Source organism: Mycteria americana, chromosome 2 (assembly GCF_035582795.1).
Source record: "Mycteria americana isolate JAX WOST 10 ecotype Jacksonville Zoo and Gardens chromosome 2, USCA_MyAme_1.0, whole genome shotgun sequence".
Lineage (NCBI taxonomy): Eukaryota > Metazoa > Chordata > Aves > Ciconiiformes > Ciconiidae > Mycteria > Mycteria americana.
In genome coordinates this window covers 162,371,821-162,392,137 of record NC_134366.1, presented here as the reverse complement: position 1 = coordinate 162,392,137, position 20,317 = coordinate 162,371,821, and the positions used below count along the sequence as shown (strand labels likewise).

Sequence of the window (20,317 nt, the reverse complement as noted above, 5' to 3'; positions counted from 1 at the left end):
GGGGAAAAACTTTAAGGTTTTAAGGAGAATGATAGTTGCGATTAAGGCAGTCAGTCCAACGATCCTTGTAGGAGCTTTCTGGATGGAACAGAATGGGGCGAGACTGTACTTGAGGACAGAAAAGGATGTGGCGGTAGTTGAGCCAGTCATTGTTAGGTTGTGTAATAGACCTCCTCTGCACGCCCACGTCGGAGCTCAGAGAGACAGCGGCAGGATGGGGAGCTCAAATAATACCCTGCCGGGCTACTCCCAAGGCCATCAGCCCATCAAAGTCCCATCTGCACAAGCCCAGAGGAGCACAGGGGTGCGCAATGGCAGGCAGGGATCCAAATCAAGGACTCAAATCAAGGAGGAACAGCCACCTTGTCCGAGTCCCTCCCAGGGCTGTCCCAGCAGAGCCATCAGCCCCAGCGTCCCGACGTGAAACCTATCTGGATGAGTCCATCGGGGGCAGCTCTCCAGATCACCTTTCAGACTAAGGGGTTACTGCCTAGGGGTGGGACATTGTGGGATGCAGGGGAAAAGCAGTTCACACAGGACTTATGGGATCTTGAGAGCAGGAACTGAAGGCGGGACAAGGGAGGGGTTTAGGGGATTTTGGGAGGAACAAGAGTGGGAAAATAGAGGGGCAAGGGGATAAAAAGGGCCAGTCACATGTAAATAGTTCGCTGGTCAGTACGTTTGACTGTGCCTGTGCCTGATCACCTGTCTGACCATCAGAACTTGAATGAGAGATGATTTATGCAATACCCATTGAGGGCAGTATCTTGTACATGTTACGCAGACTGTGTAAGACTTGACCACTGGCAATGGAGACCTACAAAAAGGTTCAACCTAGATGTCCAGGTTATCTTGTTCCTAATCATGAACAAGCCAGAGAACAGTCCGTGGCCTGTGTTTAGGCCTGTTATTCGTTCAGACCTAGCCTGTGGCTCCCAGATGTGCACCTCGGTGGTCAGACTTCCTCATAGAGCAGCCAGAGAACTCTTGGAGCCACAGGAGTCCAGTGAGGGGCTGACCTAAAGAAACCAAGGTAGGGCAAGGTATTAACAAAAAGAAACATGCTCAAGTGTGCCAAGGGCATTTGACTGGTAAGGGAGAAGGACAGCTAACTCATCACTTGGAGATCTAGTCAGGAGAATATCAACTCAAGGCCTTAATAAGAGCAGCCTTAATACTAGGCGTTGGCAGTCTACAGGGAGGAACTATATGGCTTGGTTCAAGTGTGTGGATCTCAGGGTGTTGGGCAGGAGAGACCTGTAGAAAGTATAAATAGTATGGTGAATGGGAAATAAGAATATGGGGCAATTCATTTGTGACTAAAGTGAAAACTCTGGAATTTTAAATTAGGAAAAAACTAAAATATACTTTTATAATGAAAAGCATGCCAGGAAGGAGTGGGGAAAGTGTGTCAGTGTTGGAGTAAAGATGAGTGAAGCAAGGGGAAGGACTAGAGGAGCAGAAAAACAGAGAAATTCATGCCTTTGTGACAGGAGTGTTGTAGTACCCAGGACTGGGGATGGTAGTGATGTCAAAATCATTTTTCAGTTTTCCATATGCTGTCTATATATCTTGTGTAACTTATCTCGCATTCAGCAAGCAGTGTGACCTTTTGGGTGGAAGAAAAAAAAAAGGGTAGTGCTTTCCAAGGAATAAAATTTACTTAATTTTAGTGAGCAGATAGGTGAACAGAGCATGTACATTCCTCACCTGGTGTCCAGCTATTAATGTGAGAGGATATTATTAAGAACCTGCTAGATAATTATACTCTGTTTTTTGCATTCTTACCAAATTTCATGAAAAAACTTCAAGTTACTTTACAGAAGCTAGCGGCATAAACTGTATGCATTTGACATTATTTTCTGATTGGGGAAGTTCAAACCTGTGACTTGCCCTTTATTGCTCATGTAATCTGTGGCAGAGCTAGGACTCAGAGCTAGATTACCATGCTTAGTCTTACCACTAGAGTATTAAAAACATTTCCTTGAAACACTTTCTCAAAATAACAAGAAATAACTTTCTGAAATAGTGATTTTCATAAGAGCTGCATCTTAGCTAAGCAAGATGACAGAATTGTTGTTACTAAGACTGATGAGACGTCACCCAGCAATCTCAGCAAGGACAGAACAATATCTATACATATGCTCCTCTGTGTGTGTTTTGTAATTTCTGGAATGTGTCTTGCATAAATTGGTCTTAAGGTTTTGCAGGTTTTCAGATCTATTGTGTCATTAACATGAAGGTAACAGTAAAACGTATAGGCATCTGTGTAGTGCATTTTGAATTTAATATAATGTTGCAACAGTACTTAAACAGTTTAATGTTATGTCGATGTACAGTAGTTTCATCAGAAGAAAGTGAAGAGAAAGAAGATGATGATGGTGAAGACACTCGAAAGCGTTATGACTTTCGACAGAGGAAAACCGTTGAGCGCTATCAAGCTCCATTGGAAAGTAGGTTATATGCACAGTTTCTCTTAAGTGCTAATTTCTTACATATAAATGAGATCTTTTTTTTTAATGAAACTATATACACTCAGCTTCTGTTTAAATTTCTTACCTTCGTTCTGCAAGTAAATTTTATTAAATGCATGTATCCTGTGCACGTTATATTTTTTTGCCATTTGGCATACTTATTGTTGTTTTTCAGTTAAAAAAATGACCTATGTATCCTTGAAAGAATAGTAATTAAACAGACTTGATAATCTTACTCTTGTGGTTTTCAGTTCTCCTTAAAAAGCAGGTGTGGGTTTTTTCACTTCTACTGTACTGATTTAAAAAAAAAAAATCTGTCCCCCAATCACTTGCAGCTTCCCTTGAAATTAGAGAAGATGGGTGAAACGCATCACATTTTCTATCCTTTCTATCCTCTTTAACTATCCTGCTTTCCCTTAAACTTCTTTGTAACATTATTCTAAATTCTTTGCTTTCAACAGAACCAAGACAACGTAAGATATATTTTTCGGGCCGGTCTTCACCTGTCAGACAGAGATACTCATTTAGAAGTGCTCAGGCACAAGGCTCTTGCTGCAAAAGAACTAACAGGTTGGTGTATGGTTAGTGATAGTTCTTATTTATCAATGCTGCTGTCAGTCACATTACTGAATAATGCTTTCAAGGCTTTTTGGATTGGTGGTAATTACAGATTAATAGTATGATTGTTGCTGTGGTAGTCTGAGGGTATAAAGAAAACAAATATTGCGGGTGGGAGACTACTTTTATTAGCCATTAGATTTTTTTAAAAATGGAGTATTTGTGGTCACTGATAAGGTGATTATGGAAGTCGTGGCTGAGATTGTGTAACTGAAATTCTTTTGTTCTGGAATTGGAGCCAGAATCTCCCTCTGAAAACCTTAGACTATTTAATCTTGAAGGATACAAATTATTTTCTTAAAACTGAAGATAATTTAGTTAGAGGGAGAGCCTGGATGAAAGTTTTAGTGGAATTTTTTAATCACTCAAATTGATTCTGGTTTCTCTTTGGAATCAGTTAATGTTTCTGTATGAAACTATCCATAAACAAGAAAAATGCTAAATTAAATTATGAATTATAAATTGCAATAGTAATGACAAAGGGGTTTTGGATCCTGTAAGCAGTTGGAGCATGGAGAATGCCATGTCTTGCTAGATATGAGCACGTTGTTTATCATTCTTGAAAGCAGACAGTTATGGAAGGAAAGGTTTTTGAAGACACATTTTTAAGTAAGTTTAAAAGGTTTATGTTTCACAGAGTGGATACATAATGCTAAGTGAAACTTGATTTGTGTGTGTGAGAGAGAGAGATTGGACAAAATGAGTGATTTGTTTATGAAATTTCTTTGCAAAATAGTTAAACATTTTGCCTTCCTAAGAAAAATTAAATTTTGCTGCTACAAGGAAAATCATGTAATGTACTTTGAAATCAGATTCATAAGGAGTACAATGATCTGGAAACTTAATAGATCTCCAAGTAAATTCCGAGATAGAATTCACTTAAATTTTGATATTACTTAGTGTGTACTTCAATTTTTTTACTTGTTTGTTTAAATGTTTGCAGACGGAGACATGCAGTCCACAACAGTGATTCCACATCCTCATCCTCATCTGATGATGAAGAGCGTTTTGAGAGGCGTAGGAAGCACAGCCATAACAGAGATTTAAGAAGGTTAATGTAATTGGAGAGTAGGGGAGGGAGGAATCTACTTGGGAGGAGTTTACATCTGCCTAACTGTGAAGTGTTATCCACTTCATCTTGTACAGTTTCTAAATTGCAGCAATATTTAATCATATCTGTTGGTACTGACAACTGTAACTGGACTCTCTAAAATTGGATTTTTAGAAATAATTTTTAATAATGAATTTGATTTCTATGCGGGAATGTGGGGAGGAACACTTTTATGTAATTTTTTAATGTAAAATTCTACTGCTCCTGTGCTTTACAGTAGTTTATTTGGAAAGAAAACCACCATAACAGAGAATATTATAAATAGAGGAAATGACGGAGGTTTTGTTACTTAACAAATGCTCTAGAAAAACTATTTTAATAACAATCTACAGCCAGATGTCTTTCAGACGTGTGTCTTCTGGCACACATCCCAAAGTCCTTGGGAAGGACCAGCAGTGGTGGGCAGCCTTTATAATGTTAATCCCCACTGAAATAAGTATCCCCTTGGGCTGTAACTTTTTGAATGTAGAAGCAAAAAAATCTTTGAAAGATGTCAGGGTGTTTTGGGGGGTTCTTCCATCACACAAATCAAGGTCAGTTCACAGTCTCCACATACGGAATAACTTGTTCTAAGCTGGCATTCGTGTATGTGCTGTGTTGACTGGTATGGGATATTCATAAGTGCTAAGAGTTGTTAAAATAATTAACTCAGTTTAATGTCTGGAGTGACCATTTTCCTTTATTTACTCATGGACATTAAACCAATTTGAATGAATATTTAACTATTTAGGAAGTTTATGCTCATTTATAAGGTCTCTGCGTTCACTTGCCATCATTATAAAAGCAAAAGTCTTGTAGCTACATCTTAAGTTAGAAAGCACCTTTCTCTTTCTCCTTAATTCAAATCAGGTGTCTTCCATTAAATTTTGGGAAAGATGAGTTAAAGGGAATTCACAAGGATCGAATGAAGATTGGAGCAAGTCTGGCTGATGTTGATCCAATGCAAATAGATTGTTCAGTAAGTATTTTTAGTTCATTGTGTCAGTGAGATGTTTCCAGTGTTTATGAAAGCGTTCAATAACGTGCTGTCTACAGCTACCTTGGTTTACAGTTTTCTCAAGCGATTTGAAAATTGCCCAGAACATTTCCTTTGTGCCAACATATAATTTCTGATGGAACCTTATCAAGGTTGAAGCTTTCTTTAACATATAGAATGTGTTCTGTTGAATTTATCTTTAGGTACGATTTGATGGTGTTGGTGGTCTTTCTGACCACATTTCAGCTTTAAAAGAGATGGTCGTTTTTCCATTGCTTTACCCAGAAGTCTTTGAGAGATTCAAAATTCAACCTCCAAGGTAACAGACATTGTTTAAAACTATACATTCTAATTCACCCATTTTCAGGAGAATATTCAACTGAGGTATCAATATGTTTCCATGCTTCAAAATTTTCAGCAGTGTTGATGGAGTTTTTTAGCAGTAGTAAAAAGTTATTTCTTAAAAATGCAGAGAATCCGGAATATATGCAGGTTCAAAGATTTACTGTGTGGTGAGAATATACTTTAAAAGTGTTTTGCCTTTAAAAGGTGGGGTTGGGGTGTTTTTGTTTTGAGTTCTATGTATAAGTCAACTTTATTAGTGTATAAACAGGAAGGAATAATCTACTGGTAGTCAATTGTAATTTATTGCTTGGAAGCCCAGTTGTCTCTCCTACCGACTCTTTTTTTTAAAGGTGCTCAAGTATCAATTTTACAATTAATAGGGCTTGCAACTAGAACCTTACAGTGTTTGTTGTGCTTGGGCTAAAATAAGGATCTGTCCGCTTCTTACACAGTTAAATTAGTTCTGCGTTAGGAAATGAAATTATTAGAGATTTAATTGCTAGCTTTATATATTCTTGGTCAGCAAAACTCAATCATGGTATATTGAAATATGACTTTAAATTCTTTGCTTTCAGTAACTTTAGAAGTATTACAAATAATGAAAAGAAAGCCTTTCAGTGTTTTGCTTCTTTATTCATTGAAATTCTTTTTGAAACAGCAGTGTATTGGCTTTTCTAGTTGATGGCTATATTTATCTGGAAATGCAGAATACGCTCCCAGCTTTATTGTTTATGATCCTAGCTCCTTGTTTATGATCAGAAATGGATGGTCTGGGAGACCAAATCCAGTAACTTAAAGCTTTTTAAGGGAGAATGAAGTGCTTTACTATCAAATCTTGCCTTTTGTGAAAACAAGAATGAATATGCAGTGTATTATTGAAGAATGAACTGGTGATTCATTAAGTTAGCCCAGTCTCAGATTCTGTGCTGAAGCTTGTTCTTGTTTAGCTCCACTGTGCTGTAACCACCCCTGTTAGTTTGTCAGCAATTTTGGAAGTGTCCTTTTGAGACACTACGATCTTTTCTCAAGGTTTTGTACATCTGCGCTATCCTCTTTATTCATTTCGTTTACTGCCTTCTTGAATTGTGTAGAAACACAAAACTTCCATCTGTTTTGACTTTTCTCGAACTTCAGCTGTTACTGTTATCTTATACATGAAATGTTTTGGTGAGGAGAGGAGAATTGTGTGTTTTGGGGATGGGGGCTGTAATAGGTATTTTTCAGTGATGTTTTTTTCTTATGTGAATCTTTTTTTGGTTTTTTAATTGCAGAGGCTGTCTATTCTATGGTCCACCAGGGACTGGAAAGACACTGGTTGCTCGTGCACTTGCTAATGAATGTAGCCAAGGTGACAGGAGAATAGCCTTTTTTATGAGAAAAGGTGCTGACTGCCTGAGTAAATGGGTGGGGGAATCTGAAAGACAGCTTCGTTTATTATTTGATCAGGTAAGGTTGAAATGAGCCGTGTGTTCTGTCTGAGTTGTAAGTGTAATTTTCTGTGGTCAGTATTTTTAAGAACTGCTCACTCCTTTTTGTGTTTTGTCCGTTCCTTCCACTGAAATGGGTTTGTCAGTGTTTCCTTTTTCAGTGGGGTTTTTAGGGGCTTGAAATCGTGAGGTGGATTGGGAAAGATTAATAAAACAAACAAGAAAACCTCGCAAAGCACCCTCCCCCCCCCCCCCCCCCCCCCCAAAAAAAAAAAAAAAGAGCCACAAAAAAGGTTGCAAGAGGCAAGAGATGGTGGCTTTAGATCAAAGGGAAACAGATGCAGGCTGAAAGCATGGTCATTTAAATTCATAACGGAAGCTTGCTTCCAGAACCTGTAATTGAATTAAGTCCCAGCTCTGTTCTTGGCGGTTGCCAAATAGCTGTAAAAACTACTGGTACGATTTGTTTCCTGTCACCCAGTCTCAGTGGGTTGACATAGGCTGCTGTCTTCTGTTACTCGTGCCACTTACTCCATTAGCTCAATTAGTAGAGATCCCTGATGCTAGTCTGAAAAATCTAGTTCCAGTGATTTTCCAACCATAACGTTTTTCATCCATTTTCTCTTTAAAATAGTTCTGGTTTACTTATGTCAATATTACTGTGTTTTCATTCTAGGCCTACCAGATGCGACCTTCAATTATTTTCTTTGATGAGATAGATGGTCTTGCTCCCGTGCGGTCCAGTAAACAGGACCAAATTCATAGGTAGTACATTTTTTTGTATCTACATAGAAGCTGCTTGATCTTTGTGAAAAGACGACCACAACCTATTAAACTTTGTGACACATTAATTTGTCCTGAAAACTAGTAAATTCAATGCTACTAAATTTCAGATTATTTTTAAACAATAATTGAAAACAATTCACTAAGCTTGATATCAGTGCAAGGCCTGTGTTACCTTACCTATTTTTTTACGTCTTAAAATGAGTCTTCCACATCTTTCAGCATCTCATCAATAAAAGCTTGTCCTTTTTGAGTGATCATTGGAGAAGGTCATGTAGAACATAACGAAATTTACTAAACCAGTGAATGAAAACTATATTTTTCTGTTAGCTCTATTGTATCAACACTTCTGGCACTTATGGATGGCTTAGACAGCAGAGGAGAGATTGTGGTAATCGGAGCCACCAACAGACTGGATTCTATAGATCCTGCTTTACGAAGACCTGGACGCTTTGATCGAGAGTTCCTCTTCAGCTTGCCAAATAAAGAGGTCAGAACTTAAACTCAACCTTAATGCTAATGTGGCAAAGTCCATCTTTATAACAAAACCACGTAACAATGCAGTATCACTGTCCTGGTTTTGGCTGGGGTGGAGTTAATTTTTTTCCTAGTAGCTGGTGTAGTGCTGTGTTTTGGATTTTAGTATGAGAATAATATTGATAACACACTGATGTTTTAGATGTTGCTCAGTAATGTTTACACTAGTCAAGGACTTTTCAGCTCCCCATGCTCTGCCAGGTGCACAAGAAACTGGGAGGGGGGACAGCCAAGACAGCTGATCCAAACTGGCCGAAGGGCTATTCCATACCATAGGACATCATGCTCAGTATATAAACTGGGGGGAGTTGGCTGGGGGGTAGCAATCGCTGCTCGGGGACTGGCTGGGCGTCGGTCGGTGCGTGGTGAGCGGTTGTATCACTTGTGGTTTTCTCCTGGGTTTTGTTCCTCGCTCGCTCTCTTGTTGTTTTCATTATTATTATTATTATTATTATTATTATTATTATTTATTTTGTTCCAATTGTTAAACTGTTCTTATCTCAACCCAGGAGTTTTCTTACTTGTGCTCTTCCCATTCTCTCCCCCATCCCACTGGAGGGGGGGAGCGAGCGAGCGGCTGTGTGGTACTTAATTGCCGACTGGGGCTAAACCACAACATGGGAGCAGTTAAAATTCGAAATCAGTATTGTACAACTTGGACAAAAGAGGGATATCTGTAGAGACTGCGTTGTACTGTGGAGGGCAGATCTGGTACTGAATATATATGATCAAGATGACTTCAACAAGTAGTTAGTTCTATAATTAGTTTTGGTTTCACTGTGACCAGCCAAGAAAATGGGATGCTGCTAGTCACTGAAATGTTTAAGCAAGAATGAATGTCTGAATTAGCTATAAATTACTGCTATCTCATCTTGAAAATGAAAGAAATGGTGTGCACACAAGAATTCCTTTTTGCTAACAAAAACTTCTATCAAGGCTGGTGCTGGAGTGAATTAAAATTTTTCATTCCCAAAGTGGTTCATGTTTGCTTACTTATTTAATCCACTTAGGCACTTTCTCCCTGAAGTGTTCTTGCTCTCAGTCCTTGGTTTATGAATGGATAGTGGATGTACCTGTGTTGGATTGTTCCCAGGCTGGGTATCCTGGGAGATACCTATAAGTATTTTGGGATCTGACATTCTTACTGGTACTTATTAACAGGGAGTTGGACAAAGATGGGAAGTACACTGCACAGGTGCAGGGCTTGGGAAGCTTCTAGTTCAATGGCGATAGCTAAGCAATGACAAAATAGGTATATAGCAACCAAAAAATACTGGGGGGGGAAGATAAGTGTGCAAAACTGGAACCCTGTTTTTGTGGTTTTTTTTCTCTGGCTATCACTGATACTTCTTTTTCTTTTATTAGCACTTTTTGGAAAAATTATAAAATGCTGATTGGATTGAAGGCTAGTAAAAGTGCACTGAACAGTGTATTTAACACAAACATTTGTCTCCAGTTTTTATCTGCTTTTAGGAACAGGAGAGTAGGTGCCAGGAAACATGTAATAGATGATTCCCTACTGTGGAAGAATTCTAGAAATCTGCCACAATTAATCTGTGTACCAGGAAATACTTGCTAAGATCAGAGATGTCTTGCTAAAGTCTTGCTAAGATCAGAGATGATGATAGGCAACATTTGACATTTTCTGGATCAGTGACAGTAGTTCGAGTCATAATTATTGTTCTTCTTTGTAGTAATTGTAGCAATTTGAAATGTAGTGCTAGGACTGTTTTCCTTGAATGAACTGGCAGAAAAGCAAATTTGATGAACTAATGAGACTGTCACCATGAAATTTTGCTAGATTTGCAAGAATTTTCTTTGATGAAAAATCTGTTTGCAGATAAGTTTTTTAACTACAATTTTTTCCTCAGGATCATTAGGTCTCATACTTGTGGAAACTTACTTTTTATGGAAGTTATAAATGCTTTTTATTTCACTGCAGGCCCCCAGAAAGCGTTTAATGTAACAAATTGAGAATTATTAAATTTCCTGTTTGAAAAAGAAGAGAGCATATTAACTGAACTTTCAAATACATAAATGTTTAGCAGATAAGAAAAGTATTCATATTAATGTGAGGGGTTTTTGATTTTTGTGTTGTTTTGGCTTTCTTTAAGAGAAAACTTAGGACAAACTAAAATGCAACCATTTTGTTTCCAGGCTAGAAAAGAGATTTTCAAGATTCACACACGAGACTGGACCCCTAAGCCATTGGACATGTTTCTTGAAGAGCTAGCTGAAAAATGTGTTGGTAAGTGTGAAAACAAAGTGAGTTACTGCATGTGACTGAGTCCTAAGGAATCTGAGCTTGTACCAGACAGTACCCAAGCTCTTGTGCCTTGCTGCAGACTGAGGCAGTGAGGCAGCTGGCACACCTTGGGAGCAAAGTTAGATGCTTCTTTTAATTTTCTTTTTGTCTGTCAGAACATTGAATGGGTTTGGGGCATCTTCCTCAGGAGCAAAGTTTTAATTAGGAGGCTGCTTCATAAGTGCAGGATATCAGGCTGCGAGCCACGTAACAAAACTTCTCTGCGGTGCAGTAACTCTTTAAATTCTCTCTTAACTTGTTAATTTTTGGCTGCATACAAAGTCTTTCAATGTTGCACTTTGGAAACCTTGGCCTTGACTTCTGTGTTGCCTGAGACTGATGTAACATTTGATTCTTGTTTTGTTTATTAGGATACTGTGGTGCTGATATTAAATCCTTATGTGCTGAAGCTGCCCTCTGTGCTTTGCGCCGCCGCTATCCTCAGATATACAAAAGTAGTGAGAAACTGCAGTTAGATATCGCTTCTATTAAAATAACAGCAAAGGATTTTGTCATGGCTATGCAGAAGACTGTTCCAGCTTCACAGAGGGCTGTGGCTTCACCTGGGCGAGCACTATCACCTGTTTCAAAACCACTGCTTGAAAACACACTAGCAAGAATTTTACAAGCCTTGCAGAGAGTATTTCCCCATGCAGAGCTTGCACTAAAGAAGGACCAACAGCAAGGTATAACAATGACATCCACTTCTTTAAAACTCTGCCAAAGCAAAAACTTCTGATTTGTACAATCAACATACACAAAGCTCTCAGCCATAATAACAGTAGAATTTTATAATATGCATGTGCACACCTTTATTTCAGGAATATCGTACATAGTTTTTATTCTGGATTCTAAACTGAAGTGCTGGATGGGAGCTGTGAATGACTTGCAATACGCAGTAGAGAACTATGCGTTCTCTACTAGAGCACCCTGTTTCTGACAGGAATAACATATTTATCATTTGTAGAGATGGATTTAAGGTTTAATGTATGAGGCACCTCTTTCAAAATAAATATTTAAATAGAAGGAGAAGGGCATTTTTACATGAATGCTTCTAATTCCTATCTGAAGAATGTCAGGACCACAATACAAGTGTAAGTGGTTTAAGCTAAATACTGTTTAAGCTAAATACTGGTTTAGCTATCATGATTTTTAACCATAGTTTCTTAATTTACATGTTTGTGGATCACACTGTACACTTGCAGATGCGATCAGAATGTTTTAGTAGTGTATATTTTGGGGCTTGGCTTGTTTAGCATATGTGAGCTCACACTCCTGACTGCATCAGCCCTGATCAGGTTTAGTCTGTCAGTTGGTGAGAGCAAATAAATTGATAGACTCACTCTGCTCCTGATTAATGGAGATCCATGAATAGTTAGTTATTATGCTAATCCCTTGAGAATATCCTACCAGTATTACTCCCAGTAGAGCTGGGAGATAGGTTTGCATTGGTAAAATAGAGGCAGAAATGCACCAACAAAATAAAAACAGAGAGGCTAGGGGATTGGTAATTGCATCCTCTCTGTTGTCTGCCTTCCATTATCTCCTCCTTCAGTGATCTTTGAGGAGCCTTCTTGAAAAGACATATTGGTCTGTATATTCTGACTCACTAGTCCTAGACAAGTGGAAGTCTGTGGCCATCACATTTACTTAATTCCCCCACTTCCAGTGGGGGAACGTGCTCCGAAAGAAGTGGCCTTGTTGGGTTTTTCAGGTGTCTAGGAACTACAGAAGTTGTTCCTAATCAGCTTTATTCAAAGGAAAAAACCTCCACGTTTTCACCAAGAGAGAGATATACCTTATGCAAATCATGGGACGTAGGACAGCTTTGTAGAGACTTGTGCAATCTCCTTAGATCTGTGGTAGGATGAACTCTTCAGAAAATAGCATTCAGCATGTGCCCTCAAGTGAAGAAATACAAGATAAGGGGTTTCCAGCACTGATTTAGAAGCTGTATTAATGTGAGAGCAAGATATGGACTATTCAGGAAAGTTAACAAACCTCTTTGTCTTTCAGACAGTTTAAATCATATTTTAAGAAATGATGCAATTGACAGTGACGAGGAATCACCATCAATCTTTGAAGATAAGCCAACACATAAAATGCCTGGTAGACAAAAGGAAGAATTCCTCAATTTTAGCAGGTAAATGTTTGTCCCCTTTATGTTTACATTTTTAAGGTGGCTGGGTCTGTAAACAGTTTTGGTGTGAGGAGTGGTAGATGGAGTAAAATGTGTGTGTGGGATGATCAATATTTGCAAGAAGTAAGTGTGAAGATCCAGCTGGGTACTAATGTTCTAATGGAGTACACTGCCATAACCCATCAAACTGAATGGCCCAGCCCTCTTTTCCTATGTCAAAGGGGTCCACAGACTATTAGAACATGCTGATTTAATCCATGGTATTCCTTGAAAGACTCAAGACCAAAGCGTGCTGTCTGTCCTTTTAACGAAAAAACCTGTATGTATTTGTGTAGCCATCTTTTGCCCTTCTACCTTCCAAGATTGTTTAACCAATAGCGAATTATGTAGCAGAAACAGTTTGTTAAAACACTATGAGAAAAACTTAAACAATGTCTGTATTTTGTACCTTTAACCTACTAAGTTTACATTAATATTTTGACGTTTTAATGTGGAAGTCGTGTAAGCCAACAGTTGAAAAAATAGATTGTTGTCATCACTGTCAGGTCAGTTATTTTTCTCAATTTCTGTTGCTGTGCTGTCCAGAAAATCTTCTGACCTGCTGAGCTTGGTTAAGTCTCTAGGATCTTTGACTTCAGCCAGCAAAGGTACAACAGTATTGCAGTGGAAAAAACAAATGCTCTTCACAAATGTTTTTCATGCTAGTAAAGCAAGATTACTAGGAAATTAATACACAATTCAAAGATTAAATAATTAGAATGATTGAATAAAATAAATATAAATCTTATACATATTTAGTGTACTGCTGTAATTTAACCAATACAAATGTGTACTTCTTCAGATACAGCTAATGTGTTTCAGTGCCCACGTTAATTTTTTTCTAGAAATGTAGCCCTGCTCCTTACTTCCTACTGTCTCCTGTAACTATGGCCAAATTTCAGCTAAACTTGACAGATGTAGAGATCTCATGGTTACTTAAACTCAAGAGCTACTGAAAGTTGTTGTGTACAGGTGGCGAAGAGATCCAGATTGGTGTGTGCTGAGAGAGGGAGAGTTGTTATTCTCCCCCGTATCAGGTTACTGCCCAGTTGTCATGTGTGTATTTAGCTGGACAGTCCCCTGTGTGATTTAAGAGCTGTTAGTTAACGCAGCCAAACAAACAGCAGACATGCTGGGGATTGGCAGGATTTCTTAGGGGACGTATAGTACATGTTTGTAAGAAAATGGGCTTTGATAGTCTTCCTGATCACAGAGCAGCTTATTATTTGCTGGAATATGGAGAGTATTTACAAAAAAAAAAAGGAGGGAGGGGAACCTTTAACATCTGTGTGCCTTTTCATCACTTCATTTTTAAACTTATTTTCTTCTTATTGTTCTAGAAATGCTTATTACCAGCCAACATCTTGCAGGCCACGGCTCTTACTAGTTGGAGGGCCAGGACATGGGCAAGCTTCTCATTTGGCACCTGCAGTAATACATGCCCTGGAAAAGTTTCCAGTTTATACACTAGACCTATCTGTTTTGTTTGTTAGCATCACAACTCCGGAAGAAACATGTGCACAGGTATCTTTTTTCTCTTTAATCTCATAGGATTCATGAACTGTATATAAACTAGTAAACTAAGCAAAATTCAGTGTTAATGGAGGTGGCCTGGTTTGAATGTGCTGTTATGTTTACTTCTGTCTGAAAATCCACTTTTCTTCTAGATCAAGTGATACTGAATAAGGATGTTGTACATGGCCGTATTTTCCATTCCAAATTAAACAGTGAGGATGTTGCTAGCAGCTTGGGAAGCTGGGAGGTGCTGCAAATAAACCCCTCTTTATGGCAAGAAATCCTGCGCATCTCGGTGGGATCCAGAAAGTTGTTTTTATTGCTTCTTAAGACTCTGTGCTCCCAGTAGATGGCTCTGCATCAGCCTGACTGTGTGTCATCCACTTTTTGTAGCCTTCTTTTTTATTACACTTGTAAGGCAAACAAGGTTTTGGGGAAAAGAAGTGTTTCTTTTTTTACATATACATATACAGCTTCTACTGCTGCAGTATATGCAGTAAAAGCATTAAAATTCATGGAACACTTACATTTGTACACTGGTGTGTTTTTCTTAACTAGGAAAATTAAATATAAGCAGATTTAGTGCTGTTTTCCTTTTTATTTTTAGGCAGGAAACCCACTTTGTTGTTTGGCTATATTAAAATATTTTAACCTTTAGTAGCAGCATTTGAGAGCTGCACAAGTAAGGATGGACACGTTACATGACTGGATACTCATTTGTCACATAAGAGGAACAATTCCTTTTTTGTTATGTGATGGTTGCATCTGCAGTCATGTAACTACCATATCTAGTCACTGCCTGGATATACCACGTGCGCTTCCCATCTTATGGCAGGAACTCCCTGAACATTGATAATCTGAAAGTGTGCACGGAGAAGTTTGTCATGTGAAAGCACTTCCCTCATGCGGGAGATGCATGTCCTTTTCTGTGACTGAGGTACCATCTCTAGGCAATGGCTTGTGGTCTTCCAAAGCATGTAATCTGGTCTGATGGATCCTTTGGTAATGAGAGGCTGAGTGATTTAGCTATTCAGGCAGGCTGAAGACTGGTCACCTCTTATAAAATGTACTTGAAATTATGTGTTGTAACCAGGCTTCTTTTACAGTGTCAGCCCTCATCTTTTCACATAGGTCTTTGTTTGTTCAGACTGTGCTCCAGACTGACTTGGGTATGTGCCTGCTCTGAATTGAAAACGGTGTAGTCACAGTCGTGTAGCGATTTACCCAGACTAATACCTCTTGCTGAAGGGTTTGTCTTGTTTTTTCAGGCACACCACCACACCAGCTGAGCTGTGAGGCTCTTTAGGAGTTATCTTACACCTAAGTAGTTTTGAAATTCGGTAGAGATTCACGTTTGTTTCTGTCTGCATAGCAATGTCTATATTGAGTCAAAGCGAAAATTTTACCTTATTGCTAAGGAGTTGTTCTTTTGTTGGTTTGTTTTGATGTTTTGGCTTCATGTACTCCTATTTCGTAAGATAGTTTGACTGATACTTAGTTATTTATTAGCCTATTCTACATGGTTTAGTTTTCTTATCCAAGCTTTCATTTTACCAGTTGATGCGAGAAGCTCAAAGAACAGCACCAAGTATAATTTATATCCCACATATCCATTTGTGGTGGGAGGCTGTTGGAGCTACATTGAAAGCTACTTTTACAACACTACTACAGAACATTCCAACATTTGCTCCAGTTTTGCTGCTTGCAACATCTGATGTGTGTCACGCAGATCTCTCAAAAGAGGTATTTCTGTCGATACTTTTCTTACTTTTTTTTTTTCAATTTCTTGTTAATTTATAAATCCTTTAGGCATTGGAGTACTGTGCACTCTTAAGCAAATTCGTACTGTTATTACGCAGGCACCCTAACCAGGTCTCTTAAAATTTTCTTAGACAAAACAATGCTGAAAGCATTTGTCTAAAGTGTTTTCTGAGTAGAGAGATTGACTTTGACCCAACTTTTTCCCCCTTCTCACACACTCATGTTTATTAGACAGATGTATAGATTTACTTCAGACAATAATTCCAGTTTCAAGATGGTTAGGTATGTACTTAGTCAAGAATATACAGCGCTTGAAATGTAAACTGGAAAAAGATATTTTTACTGAAAACATTTTTACTGAAAAGTGAAAGATATTTTTACTGAAAAAGTACAGTGGTCACCCTGTTAATGATGGAATGTAATTTCAAATTTAAATTCTTTAATAAAAATTTCAGTTTCTTTCTTCGTATAGGTGAAGGCTTTACAAACTAGAAACCTAAGTTCCAACTTCTGTTTAAGTAACTTCAAAATCAATTTTTAGTTGTATTCCTTAACAAAATTCAGTAAGAGTATATGCTTAGCTTTCTAGACATCTGAGAATGTGCATTAAAGGAAGGTGTTCAAAGTGTGAATATGCTGCTCTGATTATTTTGTCTCAGTTACGGGGCGGGGGGGGTAGGGGTACCTAGATGTGTTTATCATCACATGCTTTGAAAGGGCTTAACTTTCTACAGAAGTTTTTATACTGTTAATAAATTCCTTCTAAAGTAAGTATTGAAATTCCTTCCATACTTTTTGGTAGTAGAGATTCAAAAATGGAGTAAAACTTGAAATGTGCAATTTCAGACACCTCCTTTAAATTAATTTAAAAAACCAAACAAAACCAAACACCTTACCAAAAAGCCCGCACTTGTCTCCTGAACCCTGCCTTTTCCCTCTATAGCTGCCATAAAGATTCAAACTAAAGGACAGCGAGGCAGGTAAATACAAAATAAGCAGTCTTGGAGGTGGTGAATGTCACCGCTTTATCAGTGTGTCCTGTGGTCCCTTCATTGAGCTTTAACTCTAGAGGTGTTCCTTAGAGAAGCTATTTTAATTTGCCATGCTAACCTATGAAAATCTAGCCTTTTCAGGCCAAGAAGATAACTTTTCAGTTTGTCTTACCCAGATGATTATTCAGTTTAATTTAGAAAGGCACTCATCTTTTTGCAATACAATATGAATTTGTGTGGCCTTATATCTGCAATATCTTTTCTCCTCATGCTTTAGATAAAAGAATTGTTTATTAATGATTATGAAGAAGTTTTCAAAATTGAGTTGCCTAATAATGATGAAAGAAGAATGTTTTTTGAGGACTTAGTTGTAAATGAAGCTGCTAAACCTCCTGCATCAAAAAACAACGCAGGTGAGGATATTCTACATGTAAAACTTTGCTAACTGTAAGTTAATAGCTATACAGTATTTGCTTTGGTGGTAATTTTCTATCAGTTTTTCACATGCTTGTATTTGAGTACCATAAATTGACTAAAAGTTTCTGATTAATTTAAGCTTGGCAGACATTGGAAGTATTGCCTGTAGCACCGCCGCCTAAGCCTCGACAGCTGACAGAGGAAGAAATAAGACGGCTGGAGGAGCAGGAGGAGGATACGTTGCGTGAACTTAGGATTTTCTTAAGGGAAGTGACTCATAGACTTGCTGTTGACAGGCGTTTCAGAGCATTTACAAAGCCTGTTGACCCAGAGGAGGTAAATTAGCATTGATCTGTAATACCATTTTATCCATGTGTATTCATAATTTCTCTGTGTTTGTATTTCTCAGTGTTTGTGTGCTCTTTATAGGAAGGTTTATTGTTGGACCATACTATTCTGATTTTTCAAGAAGCAGGAAGCGAATTTTGCTTTTACTTTTGCTGACTCCTTGAGGCTCTCAAATGTCTGTTATTTGAGCATTCACTGAAGGCCCCGGATTCCTTCTAAAACTTCCTTAGAACTTCAGAATATTTCAGTTGGAAGGGACCTACAATGATCATCTAGTCCAACTGCCACTTAGACCAAATGCCAACACAGTTTGCTCGTGAAAAGGCTTTGATACGTAGGCATGTTACAGCAGTGAAAAGCAGATATCTCTTTATAATTATAAACAGTATCTATAGGACTGTTTTAATAAAGCCTAAAGCTCTTTAATTGTCTGTCAATAGTTTCTGTGAGAACAGGAGTAGAAGCAGCAGTTTTTAAAATGAATTTTAAGATTCTATTCTCTGTTTCATCTGGGGCTCCTCAGTATAAGATCAACCATAAGGGCTGTGTAGTTTCTTCTTCCTCCTATACACTTCTTATGTCTCTCTTTCTCATTTAATTTATTGAATAAGTCTAAGCCAGGGGCATATACTTCAAAGTCAGCTGTAGTTTTAATACAGTTTTGTGTTTCAGCAAAGTCCTGTTCCCCTAAGCATCCACTGACTTGTCTTTCCCCTTACTTCTGAGATGTGAATAATCTAAACAAACATAGATGTCCTCATCTAAACTGGTCATTAGGGTCCTTTTATGGTCTGAGTAAAGAAATCGGCACCTCTGGGTCCAGTTATCTCATTCTCAAATAGATGCCTAGGACAGATACTTCAAAGGTGCAATTCCTGCAGCCTTTTTCTTGCTGCCAACAACAAAGAGAATCTTGGGTGACTTTACCAAGAAGGGTTTCTGTGCTGTGATTTTCTGAAGTGAAGTGAAATGAATCTCACTCTGGGTGTCTGTTCCCTTCTCTGCCCCACACATGCTTCTGACCTCTCTACTTCTTTTTTTTTTTTTTTTTCCCCTCTGCTGGTCTGTCTTTTCAAAGCCAGTTGAAATAGCCCTTCTATTTTCGAGAAACTAACCGGTTAATTTCCGCATCTTTAGATGTGTCATAAATATTTTAGGTTTTTAAGAAGTCCTTTATTTGACTTTATTAAAATAATTACTTTTGGTACATACTGTGTTAAATTTCTGAGCACGTATATTTCATTTGTAGGTACCCGATTATGACGCAGTTATTAAACAGCCCATGGACCTTTCAGCAATTCTTTCTAAAATTGACTTGCACCAGTACCTAACTGCAGCAGATTTTCTAAAAGACATTGATCTAATCTGTAGCAATGCTTTAGAGTACAACCCAGATAAAGATCCTGGAGGTGAGGATGTGTGTTTATCCCTAATTTCGAAAAATTTTAAAAAGTATAAATTGATAAATGTCAGCTGTGGACATAGACTTGGGGGTAGATAATTTTAAACATCCACAGAGAGCGTTTATTGCCAGGTTGTAAATGTTGTAGCATTAAACTACTTGGGCATGAAATTGTGGTAGAAGTGTTGATCAGTAACTAGTGCTTTTGCTTTAATAATTAACTTTTACGTTGTTATGCTGCAAATATTCACTGAGATAACCTTTCAGAATCTACCTATGAAAAAAGCAAAATCTTTCCAAGTAATCAAAATAAAGGATTTCATTGGCTGGTAGAAAATACTCAGTTCTTACTGTAAAATTTCAGATCGTCTCATTAGGCACAGAGCTTGTACTTTGAGAGATACTGCATATGCCATAGTGAGGGAAGAAATGGATGAAGATTTTGAACAACGCTGTGAAGAAATTCAAGAATCTCGTAAGAAAAGAGGTATGTTTTTTGACGCTAAGGATTTTAAGACTTGTCTCAGTGTTTGTAACCAACAACGCAAGACACAATTCTTTGCTGTCTGTTCTTTATTGCAAGGTTGTAGCTCTTCGAAGTATGCTCCATCTTACTACCATGTAATGCCAAAGCAGAACTCTGTTCCTGGGTGTAAGAAAACAGACCAAAAGTGTAACGAAAAAACGAAGATGCCAGCAGCACCTATAGATTCCAGTACACCCCGCTCTAACGGCAAGTTGCATTTTATTCAAAACTTTCTTGGAGAAGGTGCTAAAGTCACTGATACCTTCTGTGTTCTTGTGACATAACAGGTTTATGTGATGCCTGGTTCTTCATGCCAGAGGCATTACATTTTTTTAATTTGCTTCAAAATCGGAGATAAATCCAGAGGTCATTCATTCAATATGGTTATGAAGTTCAAGTACAGTGGTTGGTTTACATTGTAAGACACTGGCAGTGATGGCCCAACTGACATTTAATGGCTCCTAAATTGCTGCCTCTTGAAGTCAAAGATGTTGTACATGGCAGCTTCTGAATAGTCAACTAGTTTTTAGTTACATGAAACAGTACTTTTCCCTTCCCTGCCTTCAAACGCTAAAATCTATGCCACCTCTTACTGTGATTT

At 38.1% G+C, this 20,317-nt stretch overlaps 1 protein-coding gene across 1 annotated transcript; it reads left to right on the top strand.

Moving 5' to 3' along the window:
* The first annotated feature begins 864 nt into the window (after positions 1 to 864).
* LOC142406528 (ATPase family AAA domain-containing protein 2-like) lies at positions 865 to 20,000 on the top strand. Its single transcript, XM_075495476.1, has 18 exons — positions 865 to 1,006; positions 2,340 to 2,453; positions 2,936 to 3,044; positions 4,036 to 4,143; positions 5,053 to 5,161; positions 5,383 to 5,498; positions 6,796 to 6,970; positions 7,628 to 7,716; positions 8,065 to 8,224; positions 10,429 to 10,519; positions 10,948 to 11,262; positions 12,593 to 12,719; positions 14,096 to 14,279; positions 17,301 to 17,436; positions 17,580 to 17,776; positions 19,038 to 19,197; positions 19,555 to 19,677; positions 19,774 to 20,000. The coding sequence occupies exons 1-18, from the start codon at positions 865 to 867 to the stop codon at positions 19,998 to 20,000; spliced, it is 2,682 nt and encodes an 893-aa protein (XP_075351591.1).
* The last annotated feature ends 317 nt before the right edge of the window (positions 20,001 to 20,317 follow it).